Consider the following 17,894-nt stretch of genomic DNA (forward strand, 5'->3'; position numbering starts at 1 on the left):
TTTGGGTTGGAAAGGACCTTAAGATCATCCAGTTCCAACCCCCCTGCCATGGGCAGGGACACCTCACACTAAACCATGGCACCCAAGGCTGTGTCCAGCCTGGCCTTGAACACTGCCAGCGATGGAGCACTCACAACCTCCCTGGGCAGCCCATTCCAGTGCCTCACCACCCTGACAGTAAAGAACTTCCTCCTTATATCCAATCTAAACTTCCCCTGTTTCAGTTTGAACCCGTTACCCCTTGTCCTGTCACTACAGTCCCTAATGAAGGGTCCCTCCCCAGCATCCTTATACGCCTCCTTCAGATACTGGAAGGCTGCTACCCTTTTCTAGCCATTTCTTTTTGCTAGCAGTGGTGGTGTTGATGCTTGAATTGTAGCTCAAAGTTCTAAACATCAGTTCACACAGAAGCAAAATGAATCATTTCTGTCCTCAGTGCAGATAAATCAGCATTTATTTCTCTGTAAAGAGCAACAATCTGCAGCTTATTTATGATTAGGAAAGGTATTCACCTTTATCTCACTATAGATAATATTTAGAAAGCAGTAATGCATTTGGATCAACAATCATGTACTTAAATCCATCCTATATGTGCAGTGTCTACTTGGTTATGCGTATTCTTTAACAGTGTAAATACTCATTTAAATGGAAAGAGGATTTGCTTCATATTCAAACACTACTCAAGTATTAGAAGGAACCACATGGAAATGGGTGAATGCCCCATCCCTGGTGGTGTTCAAGGCCAGGCTGGACAGCGCCTTGGGTGAGATGGTTTAGTGTGAGGTGCCCCTGCCCATGGCAGGGGGTTGGAACTGGATGATCTTCAGGTTCTTTCCAACCCAAACCATTCTGTGATTCTATGTTGGCTGAATGACTAACACAAATCTCTTGGGAACGTCAGGCAAGCCGAGAAAAACAGGAGGAAAAAAAAGTGCTTCACGCAAGTGTTATAATTGCTTTTAATTTGAAAAGTGAAAACCATTAGTGAGAGGTTTTGGTTGTGATTTTTAAATGTCAACTGCATTTTAATCCCACTACAACCATCTGACTATTTCCATCCAGGACAGGGAATTGAAATGGGATTAATTTTCAAACACACCATTTCAAATTCAGTTCCCTTTAAGAAAAGGTGTCCCCCCCCCAAAAAAAAATTGATTTTTCCCCATTTACTGCATGCAAGTGAAAAGCCCTCAGAGGACAAACCCATCATGAATCTTCTCATCTAAGAAGCTTTAGGGAGAGCTACTGCAGGAGGGAACATCTTGGCTACTGTTCTGAAAACCTAAAACCAACTAAAAAGACTGAATATACATGATTTAAGATCTCGGCCCCAATTGTTTGTACAGGCTCCAACCTAAGGTACTCATGAAATCATATCCTTCAGTGAACTCACACTGTTCCTAGAGAGCAGAGAGGCTGCCAATCCACACGAATGAATCATTCCTGAAAGCCACAACACAAACCTATTAGCTGGTCAGAGGATTGTCAGGGTGTCGCAAACAGAACCAGCGAACAAAACGCTGGTGCTGTGCCACAGCACAAATGCATCACAGGACAAGAAATACACCAGGAGCTGAAGAGAGAGAACAAATGAGCTCGTTCATCAGCCTTTACCTGGAGAGTGAAGGCCTGAGTGTTAAATATTCCCTGTGGTCCAGGCTTAAAGCAAGGACAGAAGCGAGCGCACAGCTAGCTGTTCAGTAAAGAGCGCAGGGCTTCGAGTTCTCTCCTCAAGAGCCTCAGAAACATCCATGAAAATGCATTTTACTGAGCTGAAAGAGCAACAAGAGAAGCCATAAAACAAAGGCTGAAGGGTAGCCTTAGAAAAGAAATCAGCATGAAAAGGCTGTCAGGTAGACACTGAGCAGCAATCTAACCTACTGTGGAAACGAAGCGAAACGCCCGATGGAAGCAGCAATTCCCCTGCTTGAATGTTTAAGGCAACTGACTCCTGTTTAGCTGGTGTGGAAGAGCAGCATGCCATGCAGCAAGCAGAGGAATAGCAGGGCCACTCATCCATTTTAAAGAAAGGAAATACTTAAAACCTGATGGAAAAGGGGCTGGATGGGATTTCACACATCCCCACCTTCTCATGGAAGGCAGCTCCTCAATTCCCCTAACACAAAACACTTGGAGTTATAAGCAGTTCCTATACTTCATGGCAGGGAGTTGGAACTGGATGATCTTAAGGTCCTTTCCAACCCAAGCCATTCTCCGATTCTCAGGTAAACTGAAACCAAATGACTTCAGCGGGAACTTGTTCATGATTCACTGACAAAGCTTTGGCACTCCCAGCACAGGTCCCCCTCCTACATGCTCTTGGCTATGAACCTGTTTATGAACCTGTACAAGGCACCTTCCGAAACCACACAGCTACTGTCAAACCAAATTCTAATTAATTTGGTTCAGTATAGACCCTATTAATGGGATATACACAACTTTTGGTTATGGTGGTTTGATTAGGGGAAGATGTTAACCTAGACCTAAACTGTTAGTGCTACTTTTAACAGATAAATATGATACATGAATAGAGAACAGAAGCAAGCATGTTACAGGATGTTAATGAATCAAGAGGAATTGCTCAAAATGCATCTAGGACAAAAAAAAAAAAAAAATCACTGGAAAATGGAGACCAGAAACACAGATGGAAATACAATGCTAGATGACCAGAAAGAAGCTTAAAGAGTGTGATGCCTGCAAACACACAATGCATAAAGATAGATGCAGAGTATGCTTGGTAAGTAATAATATGAGGAGGGAGCTACAGTTGGCACTAGCCAATCAATCAGTCAGGGCTTGGGCACCAGGCAGCAATCAAAAGAACACAGCATCAGAATCTCCTCCTGTAATACCACAGAGCAGAGCCAGCCTGTCCCAGCTCACTGTCTGCACAGTAGTGCCAGAAGCACCCATGTAGCCACACGAACTATAGACAATCCCCCCTACTAAACCAAAAAATGCATCAGAAGGGCCCAAATGAATGATTTACAAGAACAGAGCAAAACCAAGGGCTGAACTGAGAATCATTAAAAGATACATACTCAAAAGGTATGAATAAAGAATTCATCATGCTCACATCAGCATTACTAGAGAAAAGGGCCAAGACAACCTTCCTGAACATCACCTGTGTCTGTCAAAAGAGAACCCTATAGAAAGCCCCCAAAAGACAGGACAGGGCAGCTCAGAGCACCCCCCACAGCACAATCCTGCATTGCCAGGAGATAAACTTAACTCATCCAGTCTCTTCCCATTTCTAATACCCACGTTCCTTTAAATAATCAGCCACTATCTGTAAATCCTTATTAAGAGCTCAATCCTCTGCTCATGTGGAACACAGTGCTCCAAGTACTACCAGCTCTGCAGAAGAGCTGCTATTGCCCAGGCATCTTGCGAAGCCTGGTTAAGTCTAGACTTTAAGTAGCAACTAAAAGGACTTTTTAGGTTTTCTATCACTTCCACACAGAGAGCTTGTAGTACATTACATATATAATGTAATTATAATAATGCTTAATTACATATAAGCTTGGTAGCAAGCACTGCCTGTTACACAAGAGAAAAGTGACATTCTTCCTTACTGGAGAAGGTAAGCAGGGTTAAAGAATAAATAGAAAGGCACATTAGCAAGTTAGTAGTTACATTACTGTACACCAAAGTGTGTAACTGCTCCCAAAGGGTCTTGGCTTTCACACAGGCTGCACCAAGTTAGTTTCCTCACTCCCTCTTGCCCTGCAAATGGGGTCACCTGCTGTTTCATCCCTTATTTCTGTCTGCTTTTTCAGAGACCACATAGTGCAGCACAGTCACAACTCAGGGCATCCTACTGACAGCTCAGCGTAGCAGAGAGGCTGGTCAAACCTCCTTCATCAAAGCACAAGGAAACACACTCCTCAATCCTGCCTTCACAGAGAGCTATTGGTTGGAATTCACTTCTGCAGGACAGACTGAACTAACACAGCTCTGGACCTGCTTGTCCTTGATAAGACTTTTAGGTAAAGCATGTACAGGATTGTCTTGGAAGAAAACACATTAAAAAATCAGAACCAAGATTAAATCCTTCTATCCCCTCATGCTGACAGGTCCTTCCTTCAGCTAACACCTCCTGTTACTCACACTAGTATCCCATGAGGCTTGCAAGTTCTCTAACACAGGTATAAGCTCTGCAGATCTCTGGGGTGTAACAGGAGCAGTGTGTTGGGCTGCTACCCCGAGTAACTCCTTACTCAGAGTGTCTCTGTTCTACCACATAACCTACCTCTACTCTACTCTTCCCAGTAGTTTGACTCAAGCATCACGTTATAAAGACAATTGTGATTGCCCTAACAGGCAAAGTCAGGAAACAAAGTTACTTCAGCCCAAAATACACTTTACAAGACCCCAAAACTCTCTTGATTCAATTGAAAGCAAACCAAACAATCTTTCTTTTGGAAGGGGTATTTGGAAGTATTTGTTCCCCATCTGTACAAGTCTTTTGGCAGACAAACAGGTTTGTTTTCCAACTTTCTGGAAAAGACATGAAAAGTTACCCGTAAGAGATCTGTGGATGATGGCCTTTCCTGAGGTATTTTCTGTAAGCAGTAATCAACAAATCCCCTAAAGGAGTCTGACCTGCAAATCAAAAAGAAACAAAAAAAAATAAAGGAAATAAAAGTTCTAAATGAAAGGGCAGCTCAGGAGCTGGAGCAGACACAAACTTATCAGTGCAAAGAAAAACCTGGACTGATTTGTCCTTAAGTTCTAGGGCAGAGAAATCGACTGGACTTCTCTAAACTCTGAGTAAGTCGATGCCACCAGTTCTCTCACCAGTTAAAGACTGTTGAAACAACCATGGATGCCCAATTATCCCCAGCCATAAACGGAAAACCAAGCAGGAACTGTGTGTACCAGTCACTGGTTTCAATTTGACTTTGACTACTTAAAAATAGATGGCACTGAAGTTGTTGGTAACTCCAGAAACACGTTTGTTACCTTAGCGCTCTATTCTCTAGAAGCTTCCCACTGCTTGTAACCCTGACTCACTACAGCACCTTGCTACAATGCCTAGTTTAACATGACTTTAAACTATACACAAGGTAGTATCCCAACTAGAAAGAAAACTGATGATCTAGGTGCCGCTGAACTCTGAAGGAGCATAAAAGGCACCTTACTTATTCCCTGTGTTCTCAAAGCCACAGAGAGCACAGGTGACTCTAACCAAACTGCTTGCAATCAAGAGTATGATTCTCACATTGTATTCACAAGATGCCTCTACTCTGCATTGCAAATTCTGCACAGAACATGGGTGCTGATGTGAGACCAAGCTGTTTGACTCTTGAAGAATGGACAAAACAGATGATGAAATAAGGAAACTGAAGCAGAGTGGGTTTGAGAAAATGATTAGCAATGAAATAATTATGCTGCTTCACTGCCTAGCAGTGTCACTGGGGGAACTCCACACCTCGTCAGGAGCTATTGCTTCAAGCCACGTGCAGACTCTGCCAAGCATCACTCCATAGTTACATTCCCCTCTTGGGCACAGAGAACAGGAATCAGGGAAACCCTTGGCTCCCACACAATAACAAAGCATTCTTGTACCATTCTGGACCAAGCCTGTAGCATGGGGAGCATTTACTGGCCACAGAGCTCTGATGACTTTGGAAGTCACTCACTGAAAAAAAAGAAAGAAATCTAATTACCTCTATAATCTGCATCCCTCTTCCCTTCTCTCCACATTTCAGCTGCACTACAATGCTAACAATTCTGTCAGGGATCTTGTGCAGCTGGGAACTTCGCTGATGCTGAGCTACAGCTGGTTTAATGCATCCAAGAAGATTGTAATTCCTCCAGCATCTACAGTCCCATAATTAACACCTCCACACATTTAGATTGTAGCATAGCCAAAGTGACAGAAGGTCAAAATTGAACCTGCCTACACAGGAGCATTTCTGAGAACGCAGTCAAATCACTACCCTGCAACAAACACTTTTCTTGTCAGACTTTAATCATGCAGAGTGTCACAGAGCTTCTTCAGGGAAATAAAACAAAGAATATCTGGTAATAGCTCTCTTACCATTCATTCGACTGTAACGTAGGGGAATCGTTCTGGGCTATATGATATAAGGCACTCATTGCATTCATGTTGAAAAGTGGAGGCTTCCTTTCAGCTAGAAAGAGAAGAGAAAGGTGTGATAAGGCAGTCTGAAAAGAAAAGGAGAAAGATATGGAAGTATGAGCAGGGTATCACTGCTAAATCAGTGAGTAGCTCATTACTGTTGTCATCACATTTAAGCTAATTATTTTGATACTCTAGGTTAGACTGGGACAACCACTCCAGGAAAGCTGCTATTCACTTGAAGAGGGGATGACGAAATCCAAAGAGAACAGGATGCAAACCGTAAGGAAAAGTTTCCAGTAAATTTTACCTTCACTGCAACGTTTCACACCTGAGCTGCTGTGGTAAATTCAGCAGAAGCTGACTAGAACAGAGCTTAGACACACAGCACATCAGGGCTAGGAAATGTACGTATTAATCCCTCTGGATCTCTGGTGCGCTGCTGTAGCATCTGAATTAAGGGGTAAGAGTGACTGCCTGTGTCATTTGGCATTGACAGTCACCTGCACGTGGGGCAGTTTGCCAGCTGTATCATCCACTCCTCCTAACTAAACTTCTTCCTAGTCCTTCCATGTCCCTACCAGCCCCTGACCTTGCAGGGGTGCAGCAGAGCTCACACAGAAATGGAGAAAGGCTGGTTTTCCCCATCTAAGGTCAGTCATGCCCATCACGCAATGATGCCAGGACTTCTAAGGTCATGTCAGGCCAGAGCAATCACTTGTCCTTGACCGGCAGCATGCATGCAAACCACCACATTTTCTTTTCTTTAAGCACTGCTTTTGGCTACACAAGAAATTAAGACATCAGCATTGAAAGAAAGCCAAGTGGTGCTCAGTAAGAGATTTCCTCCCACTGCTACCTGACCCCATATTCAGATATAGGCCCACGCAAAGGCAAAGTTTAAAGTTCTTTCAAAAGAAGAAGTTTAATACTTCTCAAAAGGGTAATATTAAAAAGCAAACCCCTCAACTATGTAAAATGGCTTTGAGGTTCTTGATGGAAAAGAGCCATTGAACTTCTGCTATCAAGACTCAGTGCCTATATAGGGTAGTGTAATATCTGTTCTACTACTGTGATTTACTCCTTGAGAGGCTGTAACACACCTGAACTCCACACACACACACAAATAAACATCATGTGGCAGAACAGAGGTTTAAAACTTCTGATTTCGGTATTCTTTAGATCAAAATACAGACTGCATCAGCAAGGCACCAGTGCTGGCACATAAAACAACACTGGAAGTTACTACTCATCTGCACCGTTACCATCTCCATACTGGAGTCAACATTCTGTATGTTCCCCTCTTTGTTATATGCATTCCTGCTGCTTAAACCTTTAGAAATAACATTTTTGGTGCACTTGCCCCCACAGTAAGCTCTTGATGTACTGCTGTTAAGGTAAGCATAATCCATATCAAACCTATTTCTGAATATAATCTACTCAGCACATGCAACGCCAACAGTCAAACTGAAAATGCACACATGTGCTCTCTGCACCTGCTATTCATATCTGCATCTGTTTCAGGTTGTGCGAATGTCTATCACTTGCCCTTTGCACTGCTTTTCTTCTCATGTAAAGAACCTGTTCATGTTGATTCATGTCAAACTTTCAGCTGAGATGGAAGATTTTTGGTTTCAGAGAGTGGGGAAGTAAAAGGAATTGAAAAAAAAAAAAAAAAATCAATGTAGGGCCCTTGTGACACACAAGTCTTAGGACACCAGCACCCTTGACACAACAGCTGGAATATCCTTCTCCAAATCCAGCTTGGAAAATACAGACCACAGCCCACAGCTTCCTCTCATACAAGACTAGAATCCTCTAGTTATTCCAGATGACGCACACCAGATGACATTAAACACAGCAGCAGTGGCTTGCTCATGATTTGCCAGTGAGTAAAAGATTTAACTCAACTGTCAGTGCTTCCCAAGTCAGGCTTTATGAAGAAAATCCAAAACAAACTTAGGAGGAATAAGAATCTTCAGGCTTTTCAGGATTCCTAATCAATACTGCAGACAGTGAACTATCCAAGTATTAACTTTGCCAAGTATTTACTCACCTAACTCAATACATGTGATCCCAAGAGACCAGACATCCACCTTTCCATCGTACTGTCCCTCATCCATCGCAAGGATCACCTCTGGTGCCATCCTACCAAGCACAGAGCAAAACATGGGGGTTAGGGGGTACCAACTGTGAGTCCCAGCACATAACTTCAAATGAGATGGTTTCATCACCTTCAGCAGAACTTAAAGAGCCGGGAGGGAGCTGAGTAAAGCCATGATGAAATGGAACAAGGCTTGCCTGCACTAGCATCTCTTTCAAGAAGCAGTTTAAGAAAGGAAAGTAAGAGGCCAGCCTGACCATCTTGAGGTTAGCACATGCTGGCACATGGGAGACCCAGACCCATTTCAAAGGCATTGTACCTGCAGGCAGACAGCAAGGGCAGGGAGAGTCCTAAAGGCACCACATGTACTCTCACCAGAGATGGTGGGTTTTCCATTGGCACACCAGGAGAATTTTCCAGCAGATATATGCAGCCTGTGAGTGTAGCTATGAAAGGAACAGGGAAATCTGGAACAGTGGGGAAATACAGTGGTCCAGGATAATGGGATGGCAGGGAGAGAGGAAGGGAGGAAGAAGCAGGGGGCCCAGGCTGCAAAAATACAGCCGCTTCACTTTTATCTTCAACGATGAAGGAGGCTTCCTGCCAAACGGGCTTGTTCAGAGCTCGGGCCATTGGTGACCTCCCATCAATGCCCAGGGCGTCTGCCACAAAATAAATGGAGCATAAAGCTATGCTGGTCCACTATGTGAGGAATGCCAAGCAACTGCAGTGACCCTTGAGCAAGTTTCTTCCGAACAGAATTTAAGTATTACTGCTCTCTGCAGCTACCTGACAGGATGTTGTAGTGAGGTGGGGTTGGTCCCTTCTCCCAAGGAATAAGGAATAGGACAACAGGAAACAGCCTCAAACTGCACAGGGGAGGTTTAGGCTGGAGATGGGGAACAATTCCTTCCCCAAAGGGTGCTCAGGCATTGGAACAGGCTGCCCAGGGCAGCAACGGAGTCACCGTCCCTGCAAGTGTTCACACACTGTGTACATGAGGCCCTCAGTGCCATGGCTTAGTGGTGGCCTTGGCAGTGCTGGGGAATGGTTGGACTTGATCTTAAAAGGTCTTTCCCAACCCAGCTGATTCTATGATTCTAAGTAGATCCAGTGTGCCAGATTAACAGGATTCCCTTTCTCCGTGTCGTAGTTCCATTACCTACGGTATGTGCTAGTAATTTTTAAGCCAATGGCATCATACCAGTCAAAACGGTAACTGGTGCCGTTCCAAAGTGCTGCACAGCCTCTATTCACGGTCCCTGAGGAAGAACACATTTCCTGAAGAGCTGGACACAGGGATTTTAAGAAATCTGCTTGTTAATAAAGTTTTGATGCCAGATATGATTTCAAGTTGGGAAAGGCTGGAAATGGGAGAGCGGTCTTGTAAAGAGTGAAGTACTGAAGGCTTGACTCACCAGTAAGGCGTTCCCACAAAAGAATTGGCAGGGGAGACTATAGATGCAGACCCAAAATCAGCTAGTTTCACTTGACCTGGTTCTGTTAGAAGAATATTTCCAGCTTTAATATCCCTTTAAAACAAAAGAGGAAAGTATACTTCTGGTTACAGTAGAATAGCAGTCAAAGATTTTCAATCCCAGAGAAGCCCACTGACTTCTCAATCCTAAGAACCTGAGAACATTCAGAAGTCTAATATTACAGAAAGCTGGAGAAATCAGATACATGGGGTCTGGCGAATGGAAGCCTGGCTGTACCCAAGAAGGGCAGAAGGATGAGATGAACCATGGTTGCAAGGCTGAGGCTTCAACCTGAGATCCAGGAGAGCTGTATCCTAATCCCCAGCTGCGACACCCTTAAACAACAAGCACCAGATGTTATTTCATCTCCCAAATGATGCGCGAGCATTCCTAGAGCCCTCAGGCAATTCCCACCTTTCCGAGATGAATAGGAATGACACCGCTAAAATACAAAAGGCACGGCACATTCTGCACCAGAAGTTTGTCAATTCCTGCAGTGAGTGAGATAATTCCAAATTAGCTGCCCATGGAATGCTGAGAACTGTTAACTCATCACTTCCAAGGCACTTGGCAATGACCCTGCTCAAAGTCTGAGACAAACTTGTCAGTTATATCCAAAACATCTGACACAGAAAAATGACTGCTTTAAGGAATTCAAGTTACCTACACACTGCCGGCTGAAATCACAGTACAGTGAAAGTTCCTTATAATCCTGATATAGCACTTCAATACCAAAGGGGCAACTGCACATGAAGTACACCACAATGTCTTTACATGGGGAAAGATATTGGCTTTTGCAAAAGCAGACCCTCGGCATAAATGGAACACATGTAAGGGATTCCTGTCAGCCAGGCTGTATACACCATACAGTCAGGAATGTCTCTTTGCCATCTCTTTCCAAAACTAAAACATCTTTATACAAACAATACATCAATAAAAATACCAGCTTTTCTTATCTGGTATGAAGAAGAATTTAATTGCTTGTATGAATATGAATACAGTATTCAACTTAAATCCTTAAACACCAAAGGCACTTATCAGTAGTAGCAGACCGCAAGATCACAAGCAAGTTACTGTGTATTGCCAAATGCACTTGTACTGTGACCCTGTGTAAAGTGAGCTAACTGGATAAATGGGGAGGCAACCAAAGCTGTCTATATGCTGCAGAGGAAGAGCCCATGCTGGATTATCAAACAACTCCTGAAGCAGGATGATTTGTGCCTCAAACACAAATTGGGTATCACTGTAGACTGAAAGAACAGCTAAGCTGAAAGACACTTTAACACAATACAAACCCTGGTGAGGTGCCTCCAAAGGGCAGCACACAGGATAGGAAAAGCTGGGACAAAGAGAGCCACAGAGACAGACATGTACCCACAGTATTGCAGCAGCACAGCCAGCATAAGAACCTCCAGTCCCCCATTCCCATTCAAAACTAGCATTACGGAATTATTCCTATTCAAATACATCCTGACATGTCCTCATGGTTTGGGTCTGTGCATCTGCCACTTCTGCTGGAGGACAAGAGCTAAAGGTGTCTTGTATATGCAAGAATGAACGCCTCAAAAGCACAGAAGAGACAGCGCAGGCATCCCCCCTTTGCTATCATCTCCACTGTACAGCAATCTACAAAGGACTCGGCAGCCACGTTAGGTATCAGCAAACATACTTGTGAACTTTGCTTTGTCTTGTGCCTTCAATTAAACATAACATAACCTCATCCTTTGCCATCCCACAGCGTGACGTTAGAGTTAACCCAGTTCAGGAGAGCTGAGAGCCTTGCTCTGTCGTGCATCTCCACAAGGTGTCCCTCCATTCCAGGTCCTCATTTCGCCTTCCTTGCTGTGGGGCAGGGAGACCAAAACTGTCCAGCTGCCAGCTTTGAGCCCTTCTCATTCAACTTTACTTTTCTTAGTGCTGCTGGACCTTGTCCCTGTAGCTGCACCCATAAGCGCAGCTGAGCAAACTAGGAAGCTAGAAAAGGGCTCTCACACCTCTCCTTTTTAAGGCATAACTTCTACCAGGAAACTAGAAATCTCTCAATGGTCCTCTTTTCCTAAAAGGGAGGGCTTGCCATCCCATTTCACAAGGTAAAAGGCAGGAAACCCCTTGAAAGGAAAGTTGCTAGATGGGAAAGATGTGCGTGGTGCTTCTAGCAGTGACTGTCCTTACGTTGCAAGCAGCCATAGTAAAGTAACTTGTTCCAGTTTGAAAGTGCCAGCTCTGTTTCCAGTATGCAGTAAGCATGCTATTGAACAGTTCATACAGAATAGCTAGTATTCAGGATGTGAAACAGCTGAATTTACAACACATGTTAGAAAGTCCTAATGAGTATGGGGAAAAACAATTCTCAGTGTCCATACAGGGAGTCATTTCCTATAAATAACAATTCAATGCACTCTGAAAGCATGTAAGATATTTCAGAACAGGTACTTTCATGCTCAAATAAGAGCATATATTGCAAAGGGCTGCTCACAAATCATCTTGTTTTAATTCTATAAATTGGCATTTGTATTTCAGTTAGTGTTTCACTTAAAAATGATTTGCTAACCACGTGGAGATATGCCCCAAATAGTTAGTCTAACAATGGACAAACAATTTGTGTCTCTCAAAATCCCTCACCTCAGCCTCAGATATACCAGTTCTCTGTCTCAACCTTGCCTACAGAGGCCTTTAGTCCCATGACTTAGTCTCAAGTTGCCTCATTCTGATGACTCCCTGCTCATTACACTAACCTGGTTCTCAGGCATTTCACAAGGCTGTGACATACCAATACACCCCAAATTAGACAGAAACCCAAACAAACCAAAGAGAAACTAACAAACCCCATAAAATGACAAGGTACCACGTTACTGACATAGCAGTCAAAAAAAATACAGCTAAACTCCTGAAAAACACCTCATTACAAAAGATGAATCAGGGAACTGCCTCCATGAGCAGCCTCCTATATGAATCTTCTACCTGTGTGCTCCAGTTTCTCCCATGGTGGTTTTATTCCTTATGCTTTCACTGACTGATTTCTAAAAGCATCCAATTTTACTTACTCCCATGTAAAGCTTCTCACAATGTCTAGTTTTAAGACCAGACCAGCTTTATCACTTCTCTTTATTTGGCAAATTGAGAGGGATATTTTCCTGTCAGCGTTTGCTACCGTGATTCAGGTGTATTCTTTGTTCCTAGTGTCTGCAGAGAAAAACTGCTAACATGGAAGAGAACTCAGCACAAGATGAAGCCACGTGGAGTTACTGAAGCAAACACTCCTTAACTCCTTAGCTGCACGTCTACCCTACCATTAGGAGTAGTGACTTGTCTATTAGAGAAACTTTAGATAGAATAACCTTTACCAAAGTTGCTCAAACATAGCAGAGCAATTTGCAGACTCCAGAGAGGGGAAGATGGAAGGACATGGAGCAGCACCAAGCTCTAGGCTCACCTATGGATCTTGCAATGAGAGTGCAGGTAGGCCAGCCCCTGCAAGGCACCATGGGTGATGGCAGCAATCTCCACTTCCTGAAGTGGTTTCTTGTGAACTAGGGGGAAAAAGATTAAGAAAAGTCATAAGTAGGAGTGATCTTTCATTGAGAAAGTGCTTTTAAAGAGGAGAAACCCTGCCAAGTTTGCAGCCAGGGCATGAGCATCATCACCAGACTAGTTTCCTGATGGCCATTAGTTCAAGTCTATCACAGCCTGTGTATTTAACATCATAGGAAACCACGGTTCTTCATTCCTGCTAGGGCCAACTGTTAATACCAGGAGGTACGGCTAAGTGCAGTTTGCCAATGTATCTGAAACGCTCATTTGATGCTTAGAAAGGAAAACTTCCCGCTGGCTTTCCCCCAATAGCCAAAAAAAACCAGAAATACCAGCTATAAAAGAGATGCCCCAAAGCTTCCATATATGCCTAAATATGACCAGCACGTGTCTTTGGCTGACCGCATCTTTGATACAAAAGATATGGCTCACACAGAGGACTAGTTTGGCTTAGATTCCCTGTTCCTCTGCAGGTGTTGCTGTTCTAGTTTTGAGGTCGTATCAGTCTCTCGTTCCATAAACCCATCTGTAATTATTCCTCCAAACTGCAAGGCAAGGACAAAAGTGATCTCTGCAGGTTTTTGTTATGGATATTCAGAAAACAGGCAGTCTGGTTCAGTCATCTCGAAGGCACAGATTACAGGAACACAGCTATACACATTCACACCATTTTACAACACATAAATGTGCATGCCAACTATACGTAGCACTGGCCTCCTGAGAAAGTCTCAGCTTACCCTCAGCATCACAAACACAGGCATTCTAAGCAGCAGAATGGAGTACTGCAGACAGACTGCCTCTGCCATCTGCACAATACCAGTCTGTGAGAAAACAGCCTCCCACTATACTCAGAAGGGGCACCAGCAAACAGAAAATCAAAGACTATATAAAACTTACCCTCTAGCAAATCAGAAGCTGATCCTAAACAGTACTCCATAACGAGCTGCAAGAAAAAGCATGCTTTTAAACAACAAGGTAGACATTGCCCCCCAGGCAGTTACTACCCGAGTGGCTGCCAAACAGAAGCAGCAAATCAAACCTGAAGTTGCAAGAAATGCAACAAGTGATGAACAAAATAAAAGGCTCCAAACATTCCACCTTGTAAAGACATTCTTGTAAAGGTCTAGACACTGACAAGTTTGTGGTGAGATACTGTAAAGATGTTCTATAATACTTATTTAATGCAGGAACACAGAGGCCTGCCTCAGAGAAGCCAGGATTTATTCCCATATCCTATGTATCTACTCCCTTGAAATTCCCTGGAAGCTTCTTCAGATGAAAGGGACTACAGGCAGCATGGGATGACTACTGCTGCATGCAAAAAACACTGTGTGTGCTGAATATCTGATTGCTATTCTGTGCATTTCCTGCTCATGAAGACCTCCAAATGCCACATCACTCACCCATGCTGTATGCTCCTTCAGGTAACAGCCCTTATACTCTATGGTGTTGGGGTGCTTCAGCTGTTGTAGAAACTTGACTTCTTTGATGATATCCTGCCATTTCTAGTAAAACAGAAAGGCAGAAAGATATAAATACATTCTCTGCTTAACCCCCGACACACTCATACACAACACACTGCAGTACAGTCGGAAAAGCAGCCATAAAACTATTTGACAAAGTGGAGATGGCAAGAGTCAGAGCTGCAAAAGCACAAGCGTACATCAGTTGTCTGGATCCCTATGGTACGCTTCCACTCCCTCTATTCTCTTCCTTTCTAATAGCACAGCACAAAGCCACAAACAGTCAGAAGACCTCAGCATACGTGGGAGACCAAGAGGTAAGCAAGGAAAAATGAATTTAAGCATCCCTGTTTGCTCTTAAGAAACACATTCTCCACTGCATGGCAACACCGCCTGAGTGAACAGGGGCAATCCAAGTCCGAAGCACCACAACACAGAATAAGGGGAGCATCTAACAAGCAACAGTTGAAGCGAGCCTGATATTCTGAATACAAGGTCTATGCAATTTTAGATCATAGATCCTGAAATGCGTTTCAAGTCAGCTGAACATTTCAGCTGGAGAGTTGTGGTTATGGCTCCAGCAGCTCTTAATGCACTCAATAATGACATTATTACTGCATAAACCACCACAGCAGCACTCTGAATTCCCATTCCCTGCCTCAAACTGAGCTACTTGTCAAAATCTGCATCAAGTCATTTTCCCCCCATGCTTTCTATAGAAGAGAGCAACACTCCCACATTAAAACGCTGTCCTGCCTTGGTCACATGAAATACGCAGCTAATTTCAGTGTTCAGATTTACATGAGGGTTACAACAGCTGCTGCATTCAGAATTGTCTTTATTCCTCTTTACCTCATTCGTTTGCTTTCCACTGTAGGACATCTTCTTGACCGCCACCACCTCGTTCGTGTGGGAATTTGTAGCCTGGAAAAGGGAGAAAGAAACACATTGAAAGCACTTTCTTTTTTGTCCTCCCCATGGAGTGAGCTCTGCCTTTGGCAGGTGCAGGCTGTTTTCTCCTCTCTTGCATCCCCACAGGGTCCTCCACTTCAGAGACATCTTCCTTGTGATAAGATTCAGCAGCCAGCTATTAGGACACTTTCCCTGACTTTACCCATCTGTCCATACCTACTGCTCCTCCCTCAGCCCTCACTGCACTTGCTACCTCTCTATTGACACCCAAACCAAGGCCCAGTATTGCACCTCCTGAGAACATGCAAAACAGTTTTATTGGAATTGCAGTAAATACAGTTTTAGATAAACCTTTCGGAAAGTAATTTCCAAAGAAACAGATAAAGTGGTGTATCAAAATCTCTACCATTTCATCCAAAACCCTCATATAACACTGATATTCTCAAACAGCTATTTGACTTCTCAGTTTCAAGAGGATGCCTCATTATGGGATTTATCTCCGTTCAAAGAAGCAACTTTCACCAGATCTCAGTTTTGCAATGAATATGCCTCTATCATCACACTTTTCTACAGCCTAGATGATACAGGGATGGTGACAGGAAGCTGAAAAGTCAGTTTTAGAATGAGCTCTACTTGCTTGGATTGGCACTGCCCTCATTTCTGCATGTTAGGGACAGAAAACTTGAAGGTTTTAGTCTTTAAAGTGCTGCTGGAAACCCTGTACCTCCAACCTGTCACCATACTGGGGACAAAAAGTTAGTGACAGTTAAAAGCTTAGAACACAAGAGAAGCTAAATGTGGTAAATCCTTTCAACTGCTTGAGAGGATGAGTACTATACTTTCAAGGAATGGCTTAATGGAAGACATTTCATGAGATATACACTGACTTCAAAGAAAAACGATGTTGGGTGAAGCAAGAGAGCTCAGGAATTACTCGAGGGTGTTAACACACTTACTCTTGCCAGCGCACACTCCTCCTCACATGAGTTAGAGAAAGCTGAAAACAAGTAACTTTTGGATAAGGCAAAAACCTTCCCAACCACTCACCATCTTGATTCAGCACCCAAAAGAACAGGAGTATTTTACTCAAATAGATGAATTCATGCTGGTATTCCAAAGGAATTTCCAAGTATTTCTGGCTGTTACATGCTCTCATAGGTGCAAGTGAAGTTCCTGCTGTACCACGTGCTTGGGATCCTCTTGGCTGAAATAACTCAAAGGGCTGTACAAGCACACTTGACAGAAATATCCACCTGCTGAAGTGCTTTTGGCCATACTTGTAGATCTTTAACGAAAAGCTTGGCAGAAAGAAAGCACATTGTGCTTGCAAAACCTCCTTTCCACTGCCCTCATCTGCTTTATCACTCTTCTGTATCCCTAACATGGATATAAGCAGGTTGGTTTTGAGGAAAACTCTTTTTCTCAAGTGAAATCTGAAATTAGTTGATTTGAAGGCAAGTCAGGATCAGCTTTAAAACTCTGTGAGGACTAATGTGTTCTTTTCTTAGCTCTCTGCTATGTGAGGTATTTCTTTCAAGCAAGAAAGGCAATTTCAAACCATCTCGCCAAGCCTTGGCAATAGTACACAGGAAAACAAAACAGCTTGCAAAAATTGAGCTTACACTGACGTTTATACTAGAATAATCACATTAATCCACAACAGCAGTGACAAGATACGCATCTATGTATTTGCTGTTTATAGTAGTGTCAGTACCAATCTAAAGAGAAAGGGCAACAAGATGCAGCAGCAGCATAATAAACCCTGCCGCTTTATATGCACCTGATGTTTCTTCCCCATTCTTCTGGATGATTTACAAAGCCCTATTCTTTCAAAGGTGGGGTTTTTTTTTAACCTATTTTCCTCTTTTGATTCCAGGCACATCAGGATCCCTGTAATCTTGCCATGATGATCAGAGATCGTATTCTCAGCCCCTGCCTTAGATATATAAGATGAGTAAGAATCAAGATGTAGGCCAGACTACAAAAGCCATTTAAAAGGAGGAAAACCGAACCAAAGGTGGACAGCATCCCTGTGTGCCAGGGAAGAGCTCTGGCCTGACCTGTAAGAAAGCAGGGTAGAGCTAGAGGCCTTCCTCAGGTGAAAGAATGGATCCTGGGATAAGACACCAAAGAACAATTTACTGGATGCCAAGTGCTTCCTGCAACAGGAAAGAAAGCTTAAGCTTTGAACAGTGGCAAAGAGGTGTGGATGTATCACAGGAAAGTGGTGATGCATCTAATCGCTGTGCTACTACAGTAAGATTACTACAGGCATGACAGCAATAACCATCAGGCTTGGAGGATGCAGTGCTGCAAGG

The 17,894-nt window shown here is 43.4% G+C and overlaps 1 protein-coding gene across 3 annotated transcripts in view; it reads right to left on the reverse strand.

Annotated features, from left to right (window-relative positions):
* TAOK3 (TAO kinase 3) overlaps positions 1–17,894 on the reverse strand; it is an 89,242-nt gene that overhangs the window by 30,032 nt on the left and 41,316 nt on the right. For 2 of the 3 annotated variants that reach the window (XM_065693005.1, XM_065693006.1), the window contains exons 4-11: positions 15,517–15,588; positions 14,605–14,706; positions 14,099–14,144; positions 13,104–13,200; positions 9,611–9,724; positions 8,145–8,236; positions 6,047–6,140; positions 4,524–4,605 (exon numbers count right to left, since the gene is read on the reverse strand). In XM_065693005.1, coding sequence (XP_065549077.1) covers positions 4,524–4,605; positions 6,047–6,140; positions 8,145–8,236; positions 9,611–9,724; positions 13,104–13,200; positions 14,099–14,144; positions 14,605–14,706; positions 15,517–15,588 — 699 coding nt within the window. Of the gene's footprint in view, positions 1–4,523; positions 4,606–6,046; positions 6,141–8,144; positions 8,237–9,610; positions 9,725–13,103; positions 13,201–14,098; positions 14,145–14,604; positions 14,707–15,516; positions 15,589–17,894 lie in introns of those variants that run through there. The other variant, XM_065693007.1, reaches the window with a different exon arrangement.

This window comes from Lathamus discolor, chromosome 12 (assembly GCF_037157495.1).
Source record: "Lathamus discolor isolate bLatDis1 chromosome 12, bLatDis1.hap1, whole genome shotgun sequence".
NCBI lineage: Eukaryota > Metazoa > Chordata > Aves > Psittaciformes > Psittacidae > Lathamus > Lathamus discolor.